Source organism: Felis catus, chromosome A1 (assembly GCF_018350175.1).
Source record: "Felis catus isolate Fca126 chromosome A1, F.catus_Fca126_mat1.0, whole genome shotgun sequence".
In the NCBI taxonomy this organism is placed as follows: Eukaryota; Metazoa; Chordata; class Mammalia; order Carnivora; family Felidae; genus Felis; species Felis catus.
Window position 1 is genome coordinate 198,010,633 of NC_058368.1, and position 22,153 is coordinate 198,032,785.

The following is a 22,153-nucleotide window of genomic DNA, read 5'->3' on the forward strand; positions in this document are numbered from 1 at the left end:
TTCAAGTATAGGAGTTATTAAAACTCATATATAACACTATTTTTCATAGATCCAGATTAGTTTGGGGGTTAATTTTTTCTAAGCTTTGGATACATTTGAGAATTTGTATTTTTGTTACTGCCACAAAATTCTTACCTCACTAGGTGCAGTTCTACTACTGATATATGTGTGGCCTTTTTATCTTTTTAAACTGTTCTTTGGTTGCAGAAACTATTTTTTTTAAGTCATCACGTATCAGACATTTGGTAAGTTATTATTGGTTCCTTTGGATGTTGAAGCATGTAAATTTTCAGCCATTTTCCATTTTTAAAATCACAGCAAAACTGACCAAGCAAAATGTACAAAAAAACCCCCCACAATTCTTCAAAATGTAAATTATATATGTATTATTATTACACCAACGTTAAGAAATAGAATCTAACAGGGCACCTGGGTGGCTCAGTCAGCTGAGCATCTGACTCCTGATTTTGGCTCAGGTCATGATCTCATGATTCATGAGACTGAGACCCATGTCAGGCTCTGCACTGACAGTGCAGAATCTGCTTAGGATTTTCTCTCTCCCTCTCTCTCTGCCTATCCTCTGCTCTCTCTCTCTCTCAAAATAAATAAATAAACCTTAAAAAAAAAGAAGCAGAATCTAACAAGCAGTACAAAACCATTTAGTGTTATCTATACAAGGTGATAGTATATTTATCCTATGACGCCCAAATTCCAAATTGTTCCATAGGTAGTTATTTGTTGTACACAAAACTGAGAGAAAGTGTATTGAGGGTAGACTTATTCATCCAACAACACAATAGGAAAAAAGTATCACCCAAAGTATCACCCCAAGTATCAGTGTGTAGAAGGATAAATAGCAATGATTTCTATGTATCTACATGGTGGAATATTAGATAGGGTGAAAATAAATGAACTACATCTCTAAACATCAGTATATATTAAGGTCACGGAGAATGTAAAAGGAAAAGCATGTAGATACACATAATGTATTTTACTATGAACATACACGTTGATTCTAGAGGAAGATAGGGACTAATAAATAGAAAATTTGGTTAGGTTACTTCTTCTGGTGTCTGTAGGGGGAAGGAGTGAGAAAGATATGATCTGGAAGGGCTGGAGGTAGGGAGTTGGTTACACGATAAAAATACACTCAGCCAGTTTCATGGCCTTTCTCAGATTTTATAACAATATTGATAATGTTTTATTATTTACTGGGATATGACTACATAGGTGTTTGCCTTTACACCTAAATATAGATTATATTTATCCTTTTATGGATGTATGGCATTTCATAGTAAGATTTAAGATCATATTCAAATATTCGTTGTCTAATAAATGCGTATTGTCTGTCTGTTTTACACCCAGAATGTGGTCCACTCAGTCATCCAAAAAAATTGCACAAGGGGCACCTGGGTGGCTCAGCTGGTTGAGTGAATGACTTCAGCTCAGGTCATGAGCTTGCAGTTCATGATTTCAAGCCCCGCATCAGGCTCTCTGCTGATGGCTGAGAGCCTAGAGACTGCTTCAGATTTTATGCCTCCCTCTCTCTCTGCCCCTTCCCTGCTCGCACTCTCTCTCTCTCTCTCTCTCAAAGAATAAATAAACATTTTTTAAAAATTGCACAAAAGGGGCACCTGAGTGGCTCAGTCAGTTAAGCATCAGACTTCGGCTCAGGTCATGATCTCATGGTTTGTGGGTTCGAACCTCGCATGGGGCTCTGCTGACAGCAAAGAGCCTGGAATGTGCTTCGGATTCTGTGTCTCCCTCTCTCTCTCTGCCTCTCTCTCAAAAATGAATAAATACTCTTTAAAAATTGCACAAAAGAACATTTTCCAATCTGCAACCAATGGCCACACTTACTGCAGTAAATGTGATTTTTGCCTTGTATTCAAGTAAGAACACAATAGTAAATATTTATTCTTTCAAAGTAATGAAAAAAATCACAAAATAATTAAGATAATCCATTTGCTGATGATCTAGGCACAGCGTATACAGAAAATAACTGTAAAATTTCTCGAAAAGCCAAAGAAACACACTTCCACCACTCCAATGATTTTTTTTAAATTTTCTTTATCATGTTTCTGTGTAATGCTTTGTATAATAATGCTAGGCCACAAAGAGCTTTCCTGTGTTCTCTTCTAAAAGTTTTATAGTTTTTCTTTTTACATTTAAATATATGCTTCATTTTATGTTAATCTTTTAATAAGCTATACATTTGCTAGTTGACTATTCATATTTAATTGTTTCAGCACCCTTTACTGAAAATACTATCCTTCCTGCATTGAATTATTTTGTACCAGTTTTTTTGGACGTGTACCACTGATCTACACATCCAACTCTTTTTTAGTATTTTTAATTTTATTTAAAGAATTTTTTTTTTAACATTTACTTATTTTTGAGAGACAGAAACAGAGCACAAGCCAGGGAGGGTCAGAGAGAGAGGGAGACACAGAATCCAAAGCAGGTTCCAGGCTCTGAGCTGTCAGTACAGAGCCTGACACAGGGCTCGAACTCACGGACAGTGAGATCATGACCTGAGCTGAAGTCGGACACTTAACCGACTGAGCCACCCAGGTGCCCCTCCAACTCTTTTTTTAATACCAAACTGTCTTTATTATCATAACTGTAGAGTAAGACTTAAAACTGGATTTTGTGGTCCAATTTTACGCTTTTGTATGTATGCAGAGATATCCAGCTTTCTCTGCAGCATTTGTTGAAGAGATTATCCTTCATCCACTGTGTATTTTTGCCACCCTTGTCATATTTTCCACAGAAAATGTGTGGATCTATTTCTAGGTTCTCTATTCTGTTCCACTGATCTATTTATCTGTCTTTATGCCAGTACCATACCATTTTAACTATTGTAGTTTTGTATTATATCTTGAAATCATGAAGTGTGATGCCTCTGGCCTTGTTTTTCTTTCTCAAGATCACTTTGGCTATTCTGAGTCTTTTGTAGTTCTATATAAATTTTAGGATTGCTTTTTCTGTGTATGTAAGAAATTCTACTGGGATTTGAATAGGGATTGTCTTGTATCCGTAGATCACTTTGAGTTTTATGGATATTTCAACAATATTAATTCTTTCAATCCATGAACATGGAATGTCTTTCTATCTAATTGTCTTTTTTAGTTTCTTTTATCTATGCACTGTAGTTTTCAGTGTATAAGTCTTTTACCTCCTCAGTTAACTTTTCCCCCAAGTATTATGTTTTTATGCTATCTTACACCATTCACAAAATAATCAACTCAAAATGGATTAAAAAACTTAAAATGTAAGACTTGAAACTGTATAATTCCTAGAAAAAAACATAAGGGAAAAAAGCTTCATGACATTGGTCTTGGTAATGATTTCATGGATACGATACGAAAGGTACAGACAATTAAAACAAAAGTAGGTGAGTTAGACTACCTCAACTAGAAAGCTTCTGTACAACAAAGGAAACTATGAGTAGAGTGAAAATACAACCTATAGATGGGAGAAAATATTTGCCAACCATACATCTGGTAAGGTGTTAGTTTTCAAAATAGAAAAGGAAGTCCTTCAACTCAATAGCAAAAAGCAAATAACAAGATTTAGAAATGAACAAAGCACTTGAGATAACAGGTGTTGGCAAAGATGTGGAGACATTGGAACCCTTGTATACTGTTAGTGCTATGTTTGGAATGTGTTCTCCCCAAATTCACACATTAAAATCCTAACTCCCGGGGCACCTGGGTGGCTCAGTCGGTTGGGTGTCTGACTTCGGCTCAGGTCATGATCTCACAGCTTGTGAGTTCGAGCCCCGCGTCAGGCTCTGTGCTGACAGCTCAGAGCCTGGAGCCTGCTTCGGATTCTGTGACTCCCTCTCTCTCTGCCCCTAACCCACTCACATCCTGTCTCTGTCTCTCTCAAAAAAATAAATAAACATTAAAAAAAGAATTTAAAATCCTAACTCCCAAAGGTGATGATATTCAGAGATGAGACCTTTGGGATTGTTCTTAAGTAATGCAGGTGGAAGCCTCATGAATGGAATTAATACCTTAAAAGGAAGGCTCCAGAGAGAACCCTAGCCCCCTGCCCCAGGTGAGGGCAGGGTGAGAAGGTGCCAGTTATGAAACAGGAAGAGAACATTCACCATAATGCAACCACACTGGCGCTTTGACATCAGACTTCCCAGCCTCCAGAACTGTTAATATTTTGTTGTTGTAAGCTATCCAGTTTGTGATATTTTGTTATAGCAACATGAATGGACTAAGATGGTTGATGAGAATGTAAAATGGTGCAGCTATGGAAAACAGAATGAAGATCCCTCAAAAAATTGAAGATAAATCTCCCATGTGATCTAGCAATTCTACTCCAAAGTAAATATCCCAACGATTGAAAACAGGATCTTAAAGAGATATCTGCACTCCAGTGTTCACTGCAGCATTATTCACAATAATCAAAATATAGAAACAAGCCAAATGTCCACCAACAGACAAAAGGATGAAGAAAATGTGATATGCACGTACAGTGGAATTGTATTCAACGTTAAAATGAAAGGAAATGCTACCATTTGTTATAACGTGAATGGACCTGGCAGATAATAAGGACACTTATTATGCTAAGTGAAATAAGTCAGTCACAGAAGAACAAAATACTGGCATGATTTCTCCTGTATGAGTTATCTAAAGTAGTCAAACTTGTAGTAGCAGGGAAGAAAATGGTGGTTGCCAGGCGACTGAGGGAGGGAGAAAAGGGAAACTGTTGCTCAGGGTGTATAAAGTTATAGTTAGACAAGATGAAAAAGTTCTAGATGCCTACTGTGAAACTTAATGGCTAAGGTAACAATATGGTGCTGTGCACTCAATGTATTCAGGTTATATACCCAGAAATGGGATTGCCCAATTGTATGGTAATTCTATTTTTAATTTTTTGAGGAACCCCCATACTACTTTCCATAATGGCTGTATTAATTTGCATACCCACCAACTTTGCCCAAGAGTTGCATTTTACTCCACAACGTTGCCAACACTTACTATCTCTTGTGTTTTTGACCATAGCCATTCTAACAGGTATGAGGCAATACTTCACTGTGGTTTTGATTTGCATTACCCTGTTGATTTGTGATGTGGAGCACCTTTTTATGTATCTGTTGTCCATTTCTATGTTTTCTTTGGAACAATGTCTTTTCGGTGCCTTTGCCTATTTTTAAATCAGATGCTTGCAGGATTTTATTTTTGTTTCAGTTTGTTGTTATTGAGTTTTATGAGTTCTTTATTTTAGAAATTAATATCTTGTCAGCTATATGATTTTTAAATATTTTTTCCCATTCTATACAATTATTCATGATAGCCAAGATATGAAACAACTTAAGTGTCAATGGATGAATAGATTAAAGAGAATAGATAAAGATGTGGGGTGTATATATGCAGTGTAACATAATTCAGCCATGAGAAAGGAAGGAATTCTGTTTTCTATGAGAATGTAGATGAAAATACTGTATATCACTTATATGTGGAATCTAAAAAAACAAACAAACAAACAAACAAACCCATTCTCAAAGAAATAGAGAGTAGAATGGTAGTTACCAGGGGCTGAGGAGTGGGGAAAATGGAGAGATGTTAGTCAAAGGGCACAAACTTTCAGTTATAAGATGAGTAAGTTCCAGAGATCTAATGTACAGCATGGTGATACAGTAATGATACTTATTATACACTTGAAAGTTGCTAAGAGTATAGATCTTAAATATTCCCATCCAAAAAAAAAAAAAAAAAAAAAGAAAAAGTAAAAGTAATTATGTGATGTGATGAAGGTGTTAGCTAATGCTATGGTGGTAATCATTTTGCAATATAAAAGTGTATCAAATCAAAAACTGCACAACTTAAAGTTAACAATGATATATATCAATTATATCTCAATAAAGCTGGAATACACACACACACACACACACACACACACACACACTTTGAGTACCTTGTGCCAGTGTAAAATGAACTATATGATCTTGTCCTCAAGGATCATCCAGTCTGAGGAACTTGTTGTCAGCTATGTCAGGGAGACTCTGCTGGCACCCTGAATTCCTTAATGCATTGTCCTTCCTTCCTCCCCCCCCCCCCCCCCCCCGCCACCAAATGCTGACACTGAATTGGCTACAAAATGTGCATTGCAGGATGTCGTGGGGTCCCTCTCCTGTGGTCCTATTGCTTTGCAAGGCTATTCTAATATAGTAGGACACTAAGTAGGAGTTTCTTGTTGATAACCAAGGCGAAACTGATGTCAAAAAGTCACAAGTACCACATATTCTAAAGAAAGACGGCCGTCAGACTTCCCTACCCTACGGGCTTACTAAGAAATAACCAAATGGACCCTGCCACCAGCAACCACTGCCCTAACCTGCAGACTAATTTCCCAGAATGGAGGAAGATTCTTGAATATCACTGGCTTTGTAAGGAGCACTGTGTCTTATGTGGGAATCCCTCCAACTCTGCTGTAGAGGCAAGAGTTCCAAGAGAAGGGGAGAACTGCGGGAAGGGGAGACTGCTTTCTCTGCCCCCTGCTGTGCATTGGTTGGGTCGGTGGGTACAGTTTCACAAGCGAATGAGGTGGTTCCCTATATATGTCACTGAAATTTGTATTTCTAGGAATGAAGGGAAAGAAATGTGATTTAACATATGGGCCCTTTGAGGTCAAATCTAACTTATTTCCTATACAGTTCTAGATGTCAGGTTTTTTTTGTTTTGTTTTGTTTTGTTTTAAGTGACACCATGAGAAAGCTATTTGAAATTAGATGGTCTCTATTAAATAGCTACAAATTTTTAAATGTTGTTTTCAGGTAAGATCAAATAGTTGGTTCCAACAAATGCATCACCTTGGTTTCTTTTTTAAATGGAAATCTCTAATTTAGTTTTTAAATTAAATTATTTATGGTAAAATTCATTGTTATACTACCTGTTATTTGACAAGGCAATTTGCTTTGAAGACAAATTCAGACTTATGCACAGTTGGAAAGTGAGGCCATATATCCCACAGAGAGCATCAGTGAATCCGATTTTTCAGAAGAAAGTAATATTTTCAACTTTATTAATTTGGATAATGACATATGCCTTCCCATAAGAGATACTCTAAGCATGTTTACCTCTGAATTCTTCAAGGATAAAGTTCACTGACTGACCATAGTTTTTCAATTGTACCCAGCTACAAGATGTGATTACCAAACCTGCCTCTGATTGTAAGGTTTATAGTTTCTTTTGCTTCCTAGATATTGGAAATTGCCTGCTTCTACAGAATCCCATGGTCAATTCTGCCTATATTGGTGTCTATATATTGGATATTTTGCCTCCAGTATCTAACAGGATCTCCTAAGCACCATAAATATTGGAGAGGAGACATAAATAAACATGTAGTCAATATTTTCCAGCTAGACTTAATATTCAGAGTATCTAAATGGATACAACAGGCAGCATGTCCAAAGTGCACACATTACGACTTCCAAACAACTTGTTCACTGGTACATCCCATGTATGACAAGAGGTTCCAGAAAAGAGTTTCAAAAATTTCTCATTCTGCAGAGGAGAAAATCACAATGAATTATATTAATTAGCAAAGAATAATTTCTTCACATTTCAGAACTCTCATAACAAGATAAACCATGTTGGCAGACAAAAATGCTTAAAAGTAAAAAAAAAAAATAGAAATTGTGGCTTCATTAACTTGTAATTTTAATTTGATTCCCAAATGATGAAATTCTGCAACTGAACAAAATCATCCAAATATATATATTTTGTGTGTGTGTGTGTATTTAAATGTGTATGTGGAAACATGAATATTTCAGAAGACATTCATTTGATGAGGTGTGGAGGAAGAGTCATGTTTGTAATTTATATTTTCCATAGTAAAAGACTACAAGTATGTTGGACAGCAATTTTCTCTTTTCTATAAATTTTAAGCTGCATATGTTATTGGACTCAAAATGCGACTTTTAAAAGTCTAGAATGAATTGAATGAGCATATAATGACCTGTATGATCATGTTCATTACAACATTGTTAGCAAAAGTATCTAACAAGAATATCTTAAAAGGAATTGTGTACATCTGTGTACATTTTTATGAAGATATACCTTGAACTGCTAAGTGAAGAAAGTTAGTTACAGAGAAATATCTTTATTTACTCTTCTATTTTTGTTTTTATCTATCCTTCTATCATCTATCTGTATCTATCTATTATCTATTCTTTAAGACCAATATCTTCGACTCTCTCTCAGCTCTATCTGCATAAGGCCTTCTTCTTTGGTGGGTCTGCATCCAACCTTCTTCTGTCTTGTGAGGTGTCCTCTCTCCCAAAGAAATATTTAAAACAAACTTTAATTGTGTCTGAATTCTTTGGCTGATGTCTTTATTCAAATCTGGTGGGCTTGGGGACACCTGGGTGGCTCAGTCAGTTAAGCTTCTGACTTTGGCTCAGGTCATGATCTTGCAGTCTGTGAGTTCAAACCCAACATCAGGCTGTGTGCTGACAGCTCAGAGCCTGGAGCCGGCTTTGAATTCTGTGTCTCCCCCTCTCTCTCTCTGCCTTCCCCAGCTTGTGCTCTGTCTCTCTCTCAAAAATAAACATTAAAAAAAAATCCTTCTTCTGTCTTTCTTTTGTAAAGATACTTGGGATAACATTAGGGCTCACTTAGACAATTTATGTAGACATGTGTATATCTGTGTGTATATATTTATATAGTGTGTGTATATACTGTGTATCATCTATATGTATGTATAGTACATGGTATATGTGCATATACTATTTTTATATGTATGTGTATATGTATATAAGTATATATACATCTATATGGTATGTATATAACACCAATGCGTATTATTGCATATATGTGTGTTATTATATATGTGTTCTTACATATATTATATGTAGATATAGATACATGCATGAACACGTAAATATACATACACATGCATTAGCTATATATACAAATATATATATATTTGTGTGATTTTAGTGTAGTTGTATATAAAATATTTGTACATTATGCATATGTTCAAATATTTATGCATATTAAACATTTTGAAGAAAGACAGATCTACATTAAATAATCCATACTTTTAGCATTCTCTTTCACGGTTAATTTAAAAAAACGTGTGGCCTATTGTGCATCATAGGCAGTGTCTCTGGCTCTTAATCTCTGCTGATCAATACTTGTAAGAGAAAAAGTCCAGTGGGTGAGACATAGGCTTCACGATAACTCAACTTCAGTTTAGTTTCTCCACAAATGTGTCAAAAGGATTTGCCTGCCCAAATATCTCTGATGGTGTCTATGTAAATATTTCCAAGAATTAATGTAAATAGTCACTTTATTATAATAGGGGAAAAGTTCTTGCACTTAGCAGATTTTGTACCCTCCCACTAAGCCGGCATGGAACAGTGGTAGACTCCAAGATTCTTTTCTAAATCCTGGCTTTCTTCACTGATTAAAAAAAAAAAAGGCAGGTTAGATTAGGGTGACAAATGTTAAGTGTGACACACAACCAGTGTGCAGACTGTTTTAATACTTTATCCTCAATATTTATGACAAACCTATGAGACAGAAATTATTCTCACATTTAAAGTTAGGAAGTTTTGGACCAGAAGGTCTGAATATTTTGTCAAGGTTACCCAGTGGTAAATGGGATTTGAACTCAAGACTTTCATCTGCCAAAACTCTTGCCACTGAGCCAGACTGCAAAGAAGATTCATTAAATATCTCTGATTCAGTTTCTTCCTCCTTCAAACCCTATAGGGTCTTTCGCTTCACTCTGAGGTAAAGATCAAATTATTCATCATATAATTCAGGGCACACGCTGTCCTCTAGCCCAGGTCGCTAAGGCAGGCTGTTCTGATGCTCATGTAGGAGCTTCTTGAACATTCTGGGTTGTGAATTTGTACTTTAGTTTTACAAGATGTTCCCATTAGGGGAAATTGGTTGAAAGGAACATGAGAACGTGAGAACTCCTAAGGCTTTAGGAAAGAATCTCCCTTGATCTCAAAATAAAAAGGTTACTGCAAATCAAATATCCAATTAAGTCCAATGTGCTTCTGGTATTGCAAAATACTAAGAGGCGAGGTTATGTGTCCAATTATAGCTCCCCAAACGCTTTCTCCTCTTCTTGCTTTGATTCTCCTTTTCTCCCCAACTCAATAGCGTAGAAAGCTTTCACATCTCTTCTCTATCTTGGGTTTTCAAAGCACTGTTACTCCCTCCTCCCCATATTTGGGGATACCTCTGCTCAAATTGTCCCAAACCTCCTGTTTAGAGAAGATCTATTGAGAATTCACGTGTGAGGCATCTTTCACAGCTATTTTACAGCCTCTAGGCAGAACACAGAGTACCTCAGCATCTTCCCTGCCGTGAGCCAACTCATCCTCATTAAGGTCCTTACCATCAGATTAATAAAGAAGATTCCTCAGCTGGGTGGAGCTAGTTGAGAAGGAAGATGAACCAAATAGGCACACTCCCTATTTGACCGTGCAGATCCCACTTGCCACTGTCTTCTCTGTGTCGGGTGGGTCAGGTGGGGACTCTGTGAAGAGAGTTGTGGTACGTAGCATGGATGGGAGGACTGCTCTAGGTCAGTCCTTCCCGAAATAATGGTTTCTATTTTCTAGTGAAAAACTAAGATTCCAAAGTGCATATTTCCTTAAGTGCAGCACGGCTCCTTGTGGGCTGAGCCAAGGGTTGGGAGAGTAAACAGCTCCTACTTAAGTATGCACAGAGGACTTTCCTGGTGTTCCTCTCAAGCCCCTACAAGGTCTTCTGTTACTATGTATGTCTTGTTGATACTGTGGGCTGTGGGAAGGAAAAAGGGAAAAGTCCACTCTAAGTAGGAATTGAGGAACGTGGAAAAGCCCCTTCACCTATAAGAAAGCTTCATTTGGAAATGGGCAGTTTGTCCCTGTGCCGTGTGTTATAAACGTCTCTATGGGTTTCTTCCACAGACTTGGTAAAATGTCTTTCTTCTTGACATGGATCAAAGCTATTTTTATCACTGCCCTGGCATTTCCTCATTATTCTGGTGAGTACATTTTTTAGTACTGGATGAAGCATTTCACATTATCTTAGAAATGCAGCAAACAACTGCTATTATCTAGAAATGGAGGAGGTTGATTGATAGGGTTTATAAATCTTTAAATTTTTTAAAAATGTTTACTTATTTATTGAGAGGGACAGAGAATCCTAGGCAGGCTCCAAACTGTCAGCACAGAGCCCAACTCAGGGCTTGATGTCACGAATGATGAGATCATTACCGGAGCGGATATCAAGACTGAGACACCCAGGTGCCCCTAGGGTGTATAAATCTTAAATTGACAAAATGAAACAGAGTATGTTAGAAATATCTTATAAAATTGCATCAGCGGTTTGCTTTATCTCATTTCCCACCTTAGAGAGGTGGAGACGAAGAGGTGGGTTACAATGAGTGGTAGAATTTAGATTTTGTTCATCTACAAATAAAGATATTTACCTTTTTTTTTTTTCCTTTTTGGAGGTCAGATTCCATGGTTGCTAAAAGCAAAGTGTAAAAAGTAATGATGTCTTCTAGGTCTGACATTCCTTGAAAATCTAATTTGTTGTTTGCCAGCTCTAAATCAAGGCCTTGTGTAAGGAGAGAACTCATTGATTCCTCTGCTGACAACTTATGTTCCTTAAAGCCCAAGGTGGCCCATAAATTTCAGAATAAAGTAGCTTTGAGGTATTGGGTAGATCCCTGATATTATACCTGAGTACTAATTAATTAAATAATAATTAATTTTCATATTAAGTGACTTTTTGCAAAGCATGTAAATGGCACCAAGCAAACCATTGTCTTCTCCAACTAGGATGTCTCATCTATAAAAATGGGGGGGGGGGGGGCGGGGAATGGAAACAAACCACAACTATAGTATCTTTACAGGAGGGTTTGGTGATTATTAAATAATACATAAGACTGTTTTCACAGAGTGAGATTAATTTGGGATTATGTTTCTATATTTGAATTTATTTTGTGAATTTACTGTTTTGATACTGCTGTAAAAGGCTCATCTCATTATTTGCAGGGTCCTTATTAGGCAATTTGCATAATACTTTGCTACTAAAATATATGGGTACTTCTCGCCAAAAACTCTAATGGTTTTCCCCTCTTCCTCTTCTTATTTTTAATTTGTGTGTTTGTGGGTTGGTTGCAGAAACTGGTTTTGAACCTTCACCAGAAATTCGTAGACTCGTAAGTTAATACTCATTACTTTGGGAATTGAAAAGGTAAACCTTTAAGTTTTATTCTGTAAGTTTTAACAGCAAGTTATGCTATGTACAACAGGATGATTTTTCAGAAGTAACAAACAAACTGTGTTATTTATTACGCCAAGTTCAAGAAACAGAATCTTGCCAGCCATATAAAATCATTTGACATTAAAGACAAGGTAAAAATATCCCATTCCTTAAAAATTCCATTACTGGCCATAAGCCTTGTTATAGACAAGTGGCTGCTATGGATTAAGGGCTGTTTAAAGTAGAATTGTTTATCCTAGCAAAACAGGAAGATTAAAAAACCAACAACCCAATTTTTCACGTAACAGTGGGTAAAATAATAATTACCATACATTCACAGAGTGGATCCTTACATAGAAATGAGGAAAATGAGCTGCAGTTCCAAATGTGTGAACAGATAAAAGTTACAAAGACGTTTAAAAAGCAGGTTGTGTAAGAATACACATATTATTTATTTATGTAAATAGCCAGTGTTGCCGTCATTATGCACATTACATGCGTATCTATACGGTTACATACACATATGCAAATATGCAAACACTCATATGTATGAATTCATACAAGTGTGGTGATAATCTGAAACTACCAGATTATCTAATAGTGAAACTATTGAGAAAGACAAGGGAATTGTAAAAAATTGTTTTATGATTTCTTGCAGTGTGAAATATGGTTGACTTTTAAACAGCCTAAGTTTAAGCTGCATGGGCCCACTTATACACACATTTTTTTACAAGACAGTGCAATCCTATGATTTTCTTAAATTTTCTTTTCTCTAGCTTAGTTTATTGTAAGAATATCATATATAGTATATATAACATACAAAATATGTGTTAGCTGGCTGTTTATATTATCCTAAGGCTTCTGCTCAACAGTAGGGTATTGGTATCTAAGTTTTGGGGGAGTCAAAAGTTATATGCGGATTTTCAACTGTGTGGGAGGGGAGGGTCTATACCTCTAAGACCCTCACTGATCAAGGTTCAACTGGGGAAAATCTGATCCAAGTATGAGAAGAAGTGGAGGCAGAGTGGCTGAATTCCAAAAACATATTCAGCGATTTGTATGTTTTTTATAAAAATAGTGTTGGGTTCGTAGAAATATACTAATAATATTTTATGTGTAAGTGGACCATGGGTACCTTGATGTTTATTTTTAAACCTCAATATAGAATATATTTATTTCATTTTGGTGTATGGCGTTTTGTATTAAGAATAAAGAACATTTGATTTAAAAAGTTCCTGATGCATTGTTTGTTGTCTCTTTGTGTTTAACAGCCAAAGTGTGATGTGTATGTACATCAATTACATTTTTGCACAAGAGAAATGGATCCAGTCTGTGCAACCAATGGCCAAACTTATTCCAATACATGCGTTTTCTGCAGTGAACTATTGTAAGAACACAAGACTAAATATGGCTCTTCTGAAATAATAACAAAACCATCCTAAAATTATAGGAAAACCCATGTTTTTGATAGCCTCACCACAGAAAATAACTACTATCTCTGTAAAAGCCTCAGAAACACACTTGTGCCTTTTCCTGAAATTCTCATTTCTAAAAGTAGTTTTGTATTAGACCTCTGAAATATAACTCTGCTGGTATTCTGTAAGTGTAGAAATCAATATATTGAACTTAATTTAATTATTATTATTTACTAATGGCAGTCTATTGACTGATGTAATTCCAAAGTCCAGATGATAAATGGTAGTCTCCATGATGTGGCTGCAAGCTAACTTGAGCATAATTGAGCAAGAAATCCTATTATGTCCTATAGTGACGGAACTCTGAAATCCATCACAGTGGATTAACCCACTCATGCTAAGAAGGACTCCTCTGAGGCTCTCCTCTGTCTCTGGACCTCCATGACTTACTCCAAACCCTTCTTAGAAGCAGGGCATTCTGGAACCTTCCATCTAAACCCCCTTCATATATCCTTCACTCAAAAGGAGTGAAGTTTTGTCAACCTTTCTGCCTTACCAAAATGGCAAATATCACAGATACTTCCTCTCATTTAATCTGAAAATCTCTAATCCTCTCCTCTCTTGGCTCTTTGCGGGTTCCAAGACCGAGTCAGGACTGAGTGTGTAGGAAGAGCTAAGCAGCCTCAGGTGGAGGGAACATGGGCAGGGTTGCAGAGCAGAAGCCCATCTGCTTGTGGCACAGCGTCTCCACACTGTCCCATTTTCAAATGCTCCTCATTGAGAAGCACTTAGTGAAATGCTTGGGTAATTTTAAATGTTCTTTTAATGATTTCTTTTTCTTTCTATTTTTCTTTCTTTGCAGCGAAAGTGGTGGAGCGTTTGATTTTAGTCATTATGGTAGATGCTGATTCTGCCTGCGCTACACATTCCAATACCTTTTATTGCGATCCAATTTTGTGGTAGATTCTACAACCAATTAGAACGTCCTCAGTCAGAGTTTAAAATTCCTAGATAATCACACAAAGACTTCTATGGCATACAAGATGGAATATAGGATGTTGAAGAATTTTTCCATGAGCCTATGATTGAAAGGTTTTCCTTCTCTATGTTCAATTATTCAATGACAGTTGAAAAACTATCTTAATTTTGTGTTTCTTAACATAAAACCCAATACAACTTAATAAATATTTCAATCAATCCAATGTTCAGTGATATTATCCTTATTAAAATACCTTTTCCTTCTTTGGTTACTGGGTGAAAAGACATGAATGCTTTTAGTAACTATAATTAAAGAAATCTTTTCAAAAATGAATAAATAATACATTATTTGTGCATTTATTAAAAACACAGACACTTGGGCTCCTCTATATCCTAAGGAATCAAAACCTCCAGGAGAGGGATCTGAGAACTTGAATTCTAATATGTACTCCCGGTTAATCTTATGATTACAAACGTTAGGCAACAAGGACTTAAATTCTAAAACATAGGTCTGTCTATCATTGCATGACTTGGAGATCCTATTCAAAGATACCATAAAATTTCTGAGGTGTGGGAGAAAAATTATATTCTTTCTCTCTTACAAATCAGTCAAGAGATAGGTTGGTGATCCTGGGGTACCAGGCAACTCTGCCTTCATCAGTGCAGTCTATCCATTTGTTGTCCAAGTCTGATGTGTCTCCATTTCTTTCATCTCTCAGCCCAAAAGAAGCAGGCTTTATTTGGGTGGCCATGTGTTCATTTAAAGTTTGATTGTAATGTAGAATTACATTCTGTACATTTGCAGAAATGTAGATTGATTACTAGAAGATAAGTATCAATCTACTACATTATCAGACCTGCTCTCCTTTTCACTAAACATTTCTACCTCTAGAAGAGTGATCCATGTGGGAGTCACATATTCATATACATCGTTAGTATTAATTCTCTGTTGTTTTTTTTTTAAAGTAGGCTTCATGTCCAGCATGGAACCCAACATAGGGCTTGAAATTCACGACCCTGAGATCAAGACCTGAGCTGAGATCAAGAGTCAGATGCTTAATTGACTGAGCCGCCTAAGCACCCCATACATCTTTAGTATTAATTCTTAATGAAAGTGTCCAGTAGAATGTAGACATTAGAGCTATGTCATAAAAGTGCATTCAGCTGCTTTCATAGCCTTTTTCATTATAGAGGACACGTATAAAAAACATCATTCAGTGAATGCCGGTAAATGTATACATGTATTGTTTTCCCTCTTATTTAACATATTTTTAAAAAATCACTCCTATCTTGAGAAAAGTGGGTAAGCAAAGCAGATACTCCTACTGTCTTCTAGGAACTTTGGGTTACTTGGTGGAAGTTAGTATCCATCAGTGATGGGAATTCTGCCTCACTGCATAACTATTTTCCACATAAGCTTTGTAAGTTAGCTTCCCACATCCCCCATGTTATGCAGCTTAGTTCTTAAAGGAATCTCGTGACATCAGCTCTGTATTTTAGCCATAACAAAAGTGAGACACAGGAAATGTAACAATATTTAAAATTTGGCACGTGATAAAGAAAATACAGTGTTTTCTTATATCGAGATAAAATTCACAAAACTTAAAATTTGCCATTTGGAAACATAAGATTACATATTATATAGCAGATATTCATTCACAATGTTGTGCCATCATCATCACTAATTGCAACACTTTTCCATCATCTACTTCCTTCCAAAAAACAAAAAAAAAAAACCAACCACATAATTCCCAATTGCCCACCTATTAATTCCTGGCAACCATTCATCTATTTCTTGTCTCTATGAATTTGCCTATTTGGACATTTCACATACAGGAATCCTACAATATGTATTTGATTTTCATATGAAAATCTACGTATTTATTTATTTATTTATTTATTTACTGTGTATGGTTTTTTGTGAATGATTTCCTGCCCTCAGCACAGTGTTTTCAAAGTTTAACTACATTGTAGCATGTATCAGTACTTCTTTCCTTTTTATGACTGAATAATATTCCATCTTATGGATATGCCACATTTTGTTTACCCATTCATCAGTTTATAGACATTTGGATCGTATCTACTAATTGGCTTTTATGAATAATGTGGTTCTGAACGTTCTTGCGCAAGTTTTTTTGTGACCATAAATTTTCATTTCTCACGGACATATACTTGGAGGTGGAATATCATGTGATAACTATCTGTAACATTTTTGAGGAAATGTCAAACTGTTTTCCACAGTGGGCACACCCTTTCACATTCCCACCAGGATTGAATGAATGTTCCAGCGTCTGCATATCCTCTTCCAAATCACAATTGTTTATTTTTTTAAAAAATTATATTCACCCTAGCAGGTTTGAAGCATAATTTAATTGTAGTTTGATTTACATTTCCCTTATGATCAACAGTGTTGAACATCTTTTCACATGTTTATTGGCCATTTGTGTATCTTCTTTGTAGAAATGTCTGTTCAAATCCTTTGCCCATTTTTAAATTAAGTTGTTTGTCTTTTTTGTTTTCGACTTGGTAGTATTCTTTATATAGTCTAGATACTAGACCCTTATCAGATATATGACTTGCAAATGTGCCGTTATTCCATTGGGGGGTTGTCTTTTTTACTTTTTTAATAGTGTCCTTTGATGCAACAATTTCTTTTTAATTTTATGAATTCCAACATATCTATTTTTTCTTTTGTTGCTCATGCTCTGGTGTTAATATGTAAGAATTACTGCCTAATCCCAGCTCATGAATATTTACAACTAGGTTTCCTTTTAAGAGTTTCATAGTATTAGTACTGGCATTTAAACCTTTGATTCATTTTAAGTTAATTTTTATATATGGAACGAATTATGGGTACACAGTTAAACTTTTGCATGTGGCTATCAACACCACCAAATGAAGAAGATGTGGAGCCAGAGGAACTCTCATACGTTGCTGATGGGAATGCGAAATGCTACAGCCACTTTGGAAGACAATTTTGCCATTTCTTACAAAATTGAGCATTCTCTTACTCTATGATCCATTGATTGTGTTCCTTGGTATTTACCCAAAGGAATTGAAATTTTATGTCTACATAAACATCTTAATGTAGTAGCTTTATCCGTAATCACCAAAACTTGGAAGCAACCAAGATATCCTTCAATATGTGAATGGAGTTAAAAAAAAAAAAAAAAACTATGGTAATCCAGACAACAGAATATTATTCAGCAATAAAAAGAAATGAACTGTCAAGCAATGAAGACGCAGAGGAAACTTAAATGCATATTGCCAAGTGAAAGAACACAATCTGAAAAGGCATATATTATATGATTCCAACCATACGGCATTCATGAAAAGGTAAAACTATGGAGACTGTAAAAAGTTCAGTAGCCATCAGGGGAGAGGCATAAATAGGTAGAACACAGAGGATGCTTAGGCCACTGAAAAGAATCTGTTATGATATTATAATGATAAATACATGTCACTAAATTTTTGTCCATCCTTATACAGTGTACAACACCAAGAGTAAACCATAAGGAAAACTATGATTTTGGGGTAATTACGATGTGTCAGTGTAGACTTACCCTTGGTAGAAATACACCATTCTGGTGAGTGATATTGATAATGGGGGAGGCTATGCACGTGTCGGGGCAGGGAATGTAAAGGAAATCTCTGTACCTTCCTCTCAATTTCATTGTAAACCCGAAGTTGCACTAAAACAATAAAGTCATAAGATATCAATTGAACATATGCGTATGAATTTATTTTGAGTCCTTACTCTATTCTATTGCTCTATGTGTCTATCCTTATGCCAGTACCACACCTTTTTATCACTATAACTTTGTAGTGTGTGTTAAATCTGGATATGTAAATCCTCTAACTTTATGTTTTTTCAAGATCGTTTTGGCTACACAGGGGCCCTTGGAATCCAATATGAGTTTTAGTATTAGATTGTCAATTTCAGCAAAAAAAAAAAAAAAAAAAAGACAGTGGGAATTGTGATTAGGATTACCTTAAATGTCCCTAAATGTTTTAGGGATTATTGCTATTTTAACATGATGAAGTCTTCCAAGCTATGAACATGTGATCTCTTTACATTCCTTTAGGTCTTCTTTAATTTCTTTTAGCAGTGCCTTTTAATTTTTTTAAAAAATTTTGTCTCTCAAAAAACCCAGTGTGTATGTATATGCTTCTTTTAAAAAAAATGTTTTTAATTGAGGATAGTTGCCACACATGATTGATTTCTTTTTTTTTTTTTTTTAATTTTTTTTTCAACGTTTTAATTTATTTTTGGGACAGAGAGAGCATGAACGGGGGAGGGGCAGAGAGAGAGGGAGACACAGAATCGGAAACAGGCTCCAGGCTCTGAGCCATCAGCCCAGAGCCCGACGCGGGGCTCGAACTCACGGACCGCGAGATCGTGACCTGGCTGAAGTCGGACGCTTAACCGACTGCGCCACCCAGGTGCCCCTTTAGGACCACTTTTGCTGCATCCCAAAGGTTTTGGACCATTGTGTTTTCATTTTCATTTCTTTCCATGTAATTTTTTTTTTCTTCTTTGATTCCTTGGTTGACCCATTCATTTTTTGTGTTATTTAGCCTCCATGTGCTTGTGCTCTTTCCAGGTTTTTTCTTGTGGTTGACCTCTAGTTTCATAGCATTGTGGTCAGAAAAGATGCATGATATGACTTCAATCTTTTTGAATATGCTGAGACTTATTTTGTGGTCTAATATGTAATCTATTCTGGAGAATGTGTCACGTGCACTTGAAAAAAGTGCATTCTGCTGTTTTAGGTTGGAATGTTCTGAATATATCTGTTAAATCCATCTGTTCCAGTGTGTCATTCAAAGCCACTATTTCCTTGTTGATTTTCTGCTTGGATGATCTGTCTCTTGATGTAAATGATGTGTTAAAGTCCCCTACTATTACTGTATTAGTATCGATGAGTTCCTTTCTGTTTGTTACTCTTTTATGTGTTTGGGTTCTCCTATGTTGACTGCGTAAATATTTACAATTGTCATGTCTTTTTTTTGGATTGTCCCCTTTTATTTTTTATTATCTAGTGTCCTTCTTTGTCTTTTGTTACAGCCTTTGTTTTAAAGTCAATTTTGTTTGATATAAGTATTGCTACCCTGGCTTTCTTTTGACTTCCATGTGCATGATACATTTCCCTCCATCCCCTCACTCTCAATCTGCAGGTGACTTCAGGTCCAAAGTGAGTCTCTTGTAGGCAGTATATAGGTGAGTCTTATTTTTTTTTATCCACTTTGTCACCCTATGTCTTTTGATTGGAGTGTTTAGTCTACATTCAAAGTAATTATTAATAGATAAGTATTTATTGCCATTTTATTATTTGTTTTGTGGCTTTTTTTTTTTGTAGTTTTTCTCTGATCCTTTCTTCTCTTGCTCTCCTTCAAGGTTTGTTGACTTCCTTTAGTGACATGCTTGGATTCCTTTCTGTATTCTTTGCATATCTATTACTGGTTTTTGATTTGTGGTTACCATTAGGTTTGTGTATAACATCTTATGCCTATAGCAGTGTATACGAAGTTGATGGTTGCTTAAGTTTGAACCCATTCTTTACTGCTCTTCCCTCTTACACTGTTTTATTTTGCGAATCTCTTGACTAATTTTTACAGATATACTTAATTTTGCTGCTTTTGTGTCTCTTTCTTTTCATACTCTCACTTATCATCTTTCCTTTCCATTCCAAGAATCCCCTTTAATATTTCTTGTAGGGCTAATTTAGTGGTCATGAACTCCTTTAGTTTTTGTTTGTCTGAGAAACTTCGCATCTTTCCTTCTACTCTGAATGATAGCCTTTCTGGATAGAGTATTCTTGGCTGCAGTTTTTTCCCTTTCAGCATTTTGAGTAGATTATGCCACATCCTTCCGGCTTGCAATGTTTCTGCTGAAAAATTCGTTGATAGTCTTACAGTTTCCCTTGTATTAACTGCTTTCTTTCTCTTACCACTTTTCATTTTTTTTCCTTTATCACTGCTTTTTGCCATTTTAGTTACCAAGTGTCTTGGTATGGACCTGCTTGGATTGATTTTGTTAGGGGATCTCTGTGCCTCTTTGATCTGGATATCTGTCTCCTTCCCTAGATTAGGCAAATTATCAGCTATTATTTTTTCCAATAAAATTTCTGCCACCTTTTCTCTCTCTTCTTCTGGGATCCCTCTAAAGTGAATGTTACTACACTTGAGAAAGTCATCGAGTTCTCTAAGTCTGTTCTCATTTTGCATAATTCTATTTTCTCTCACTTGCTCAGCTTGATTACTTTCCGCTCCTTTGTCTTCTAGGACATTAATTCATTCCTCTGCTTCCCTTAGCCTGCTATTCATTCCATCAAGTGTATTTTTAATTTCACATACTGTGTTCTTCATTTCGGATTGCTTCTTTTTTTAATCTCTGTGTAAAAGTCTCACCGATGTCCTCTACCCTTTCCTCAAGTCCAGTGAGTATCTTTATGATCATCACTTTAAATTCTCTACAGGCATATTACTTATCTCCATTTTGCTTGGGTCTCTTGTGATTTTTGTCCTGTTCTTCCATTTGGGACATATTCCTCTGTCTCCTCATTTTGCCTAATTCTCTGTGTCTCTTTCTGAGTGTTAGGAAAGTCAGCTACTTCTGTTTTTGAAAGTAGTGGGTGCCACTTTTACCAAGGTGGCGCTGGTCCTCTTCCACAGGGGATGGGCAGCTGCTGTGGGAACCGGGGCCAGCCAGGGCTGCTCCACAGTATGCTAGAGCTGAGCTCTCCCAGAGCCCAGTGCCGTTGATTTTTAAAGTTCCAGGCTTTAAGTCCCACTGGTTGGTAAAAGCTCACAAAATTCAGCACTTCTAACTTTCATAGCCCAGTGCTATGGAGATTCATCTTCCCTATGCAGGGGTGTGACAGTGTTTCTTGCCCCTCTCTGCACCCTGGTTCCCTCCCTCCTGTGGCCAGACATGCAGGGTTAGCTCCCCACTGTTTCTGCCCTTTCTATCCCTTCAGTGTGGCCTCTTCTCTACATTTAATTGTGCAGTTGTCCTGCCAGTGTTTGGGTTCTTTTCTGGGTTATTTTGAGTGTTAGCTAGTTGTATTCATGGGATGAGGTGAGTTTAGGGTCCTCCTACTATGCCGTCTCTCCCAGAAGTCCCAATTTTATGCCTTTTGATTGGAGATCAAAATCTATTTACATTTAAAGAAGCTTCTAGGGGCACCTGGGTGGCGCAGTCGGTTGGGCGTCCGACTTCAGCCAGGTCACGATCTCGCGGTCCGTGGGTTCGAGCCCCGCGTCGGGCTCTGGGCTGATGGTTCAGAGCCTGGAGCCTGTTTCCGATTCTGTGTCTCCCTCTCTCTCTGCCCCTCCCCCGTTCATGCTCTGTCTCTCTCTGTCCCAAAAATAAATAAACGTTGAAAAAAAAAATTAAAGAAGCTTCTAATAATGAAGAAATTATTAGTTAAACGTGTTAGAGTTCTCTATGTCTCATAGGTCTTTTCTTCCTCATTTCCTTCCTTATTACGTTTTTTTTGTATGTATGTTTAGTTG

The 22,153-nt window shown here is 36.5% G+C and overlaps 1 protein-coding gene across 3 annotated transcripts in view; it reads left to right on the forward strand.

Annotated features, from left to right (window-relative positions):
- The window catches only part of LOC123379994 (sperm-associated acrosin inhibitor-like), a 114,104-nt gene extending 99,245 nt beyond the window's left edge, over positions 1-14,859 (forward strand). For all 3 annotated transcript variants that reach the window (XM_045037162.1, XM_045037163.1, XM_045037171.1), the window contains exons 3-6: positions 10,937-11,013; positions 12,161-12,198; positions 13,514-13,629; positions 14,520-14,859. In XM_045037162.1, coding sequence (XP_044893097.1) covers positions 10,947-11,013; positions 12,161-12,198; positions 13,514-13,629; positions 14,520-14,565 — 267 coding nt within the window. In that variant the 5' untranslated portion in view covers positions 10,937-10,946 and the 3' untranslated portion in view covers positions 14,566-14,859. The remainder of the gene's footprint in view (positions 1-10,936; positions 11,014-12,160; positions 12,199-13,513; positions 13,630-14,519) is intronic.
- The last annotated feature ends 7,294 nt before the right edge of the window (positions 14,860-22,153 follow it).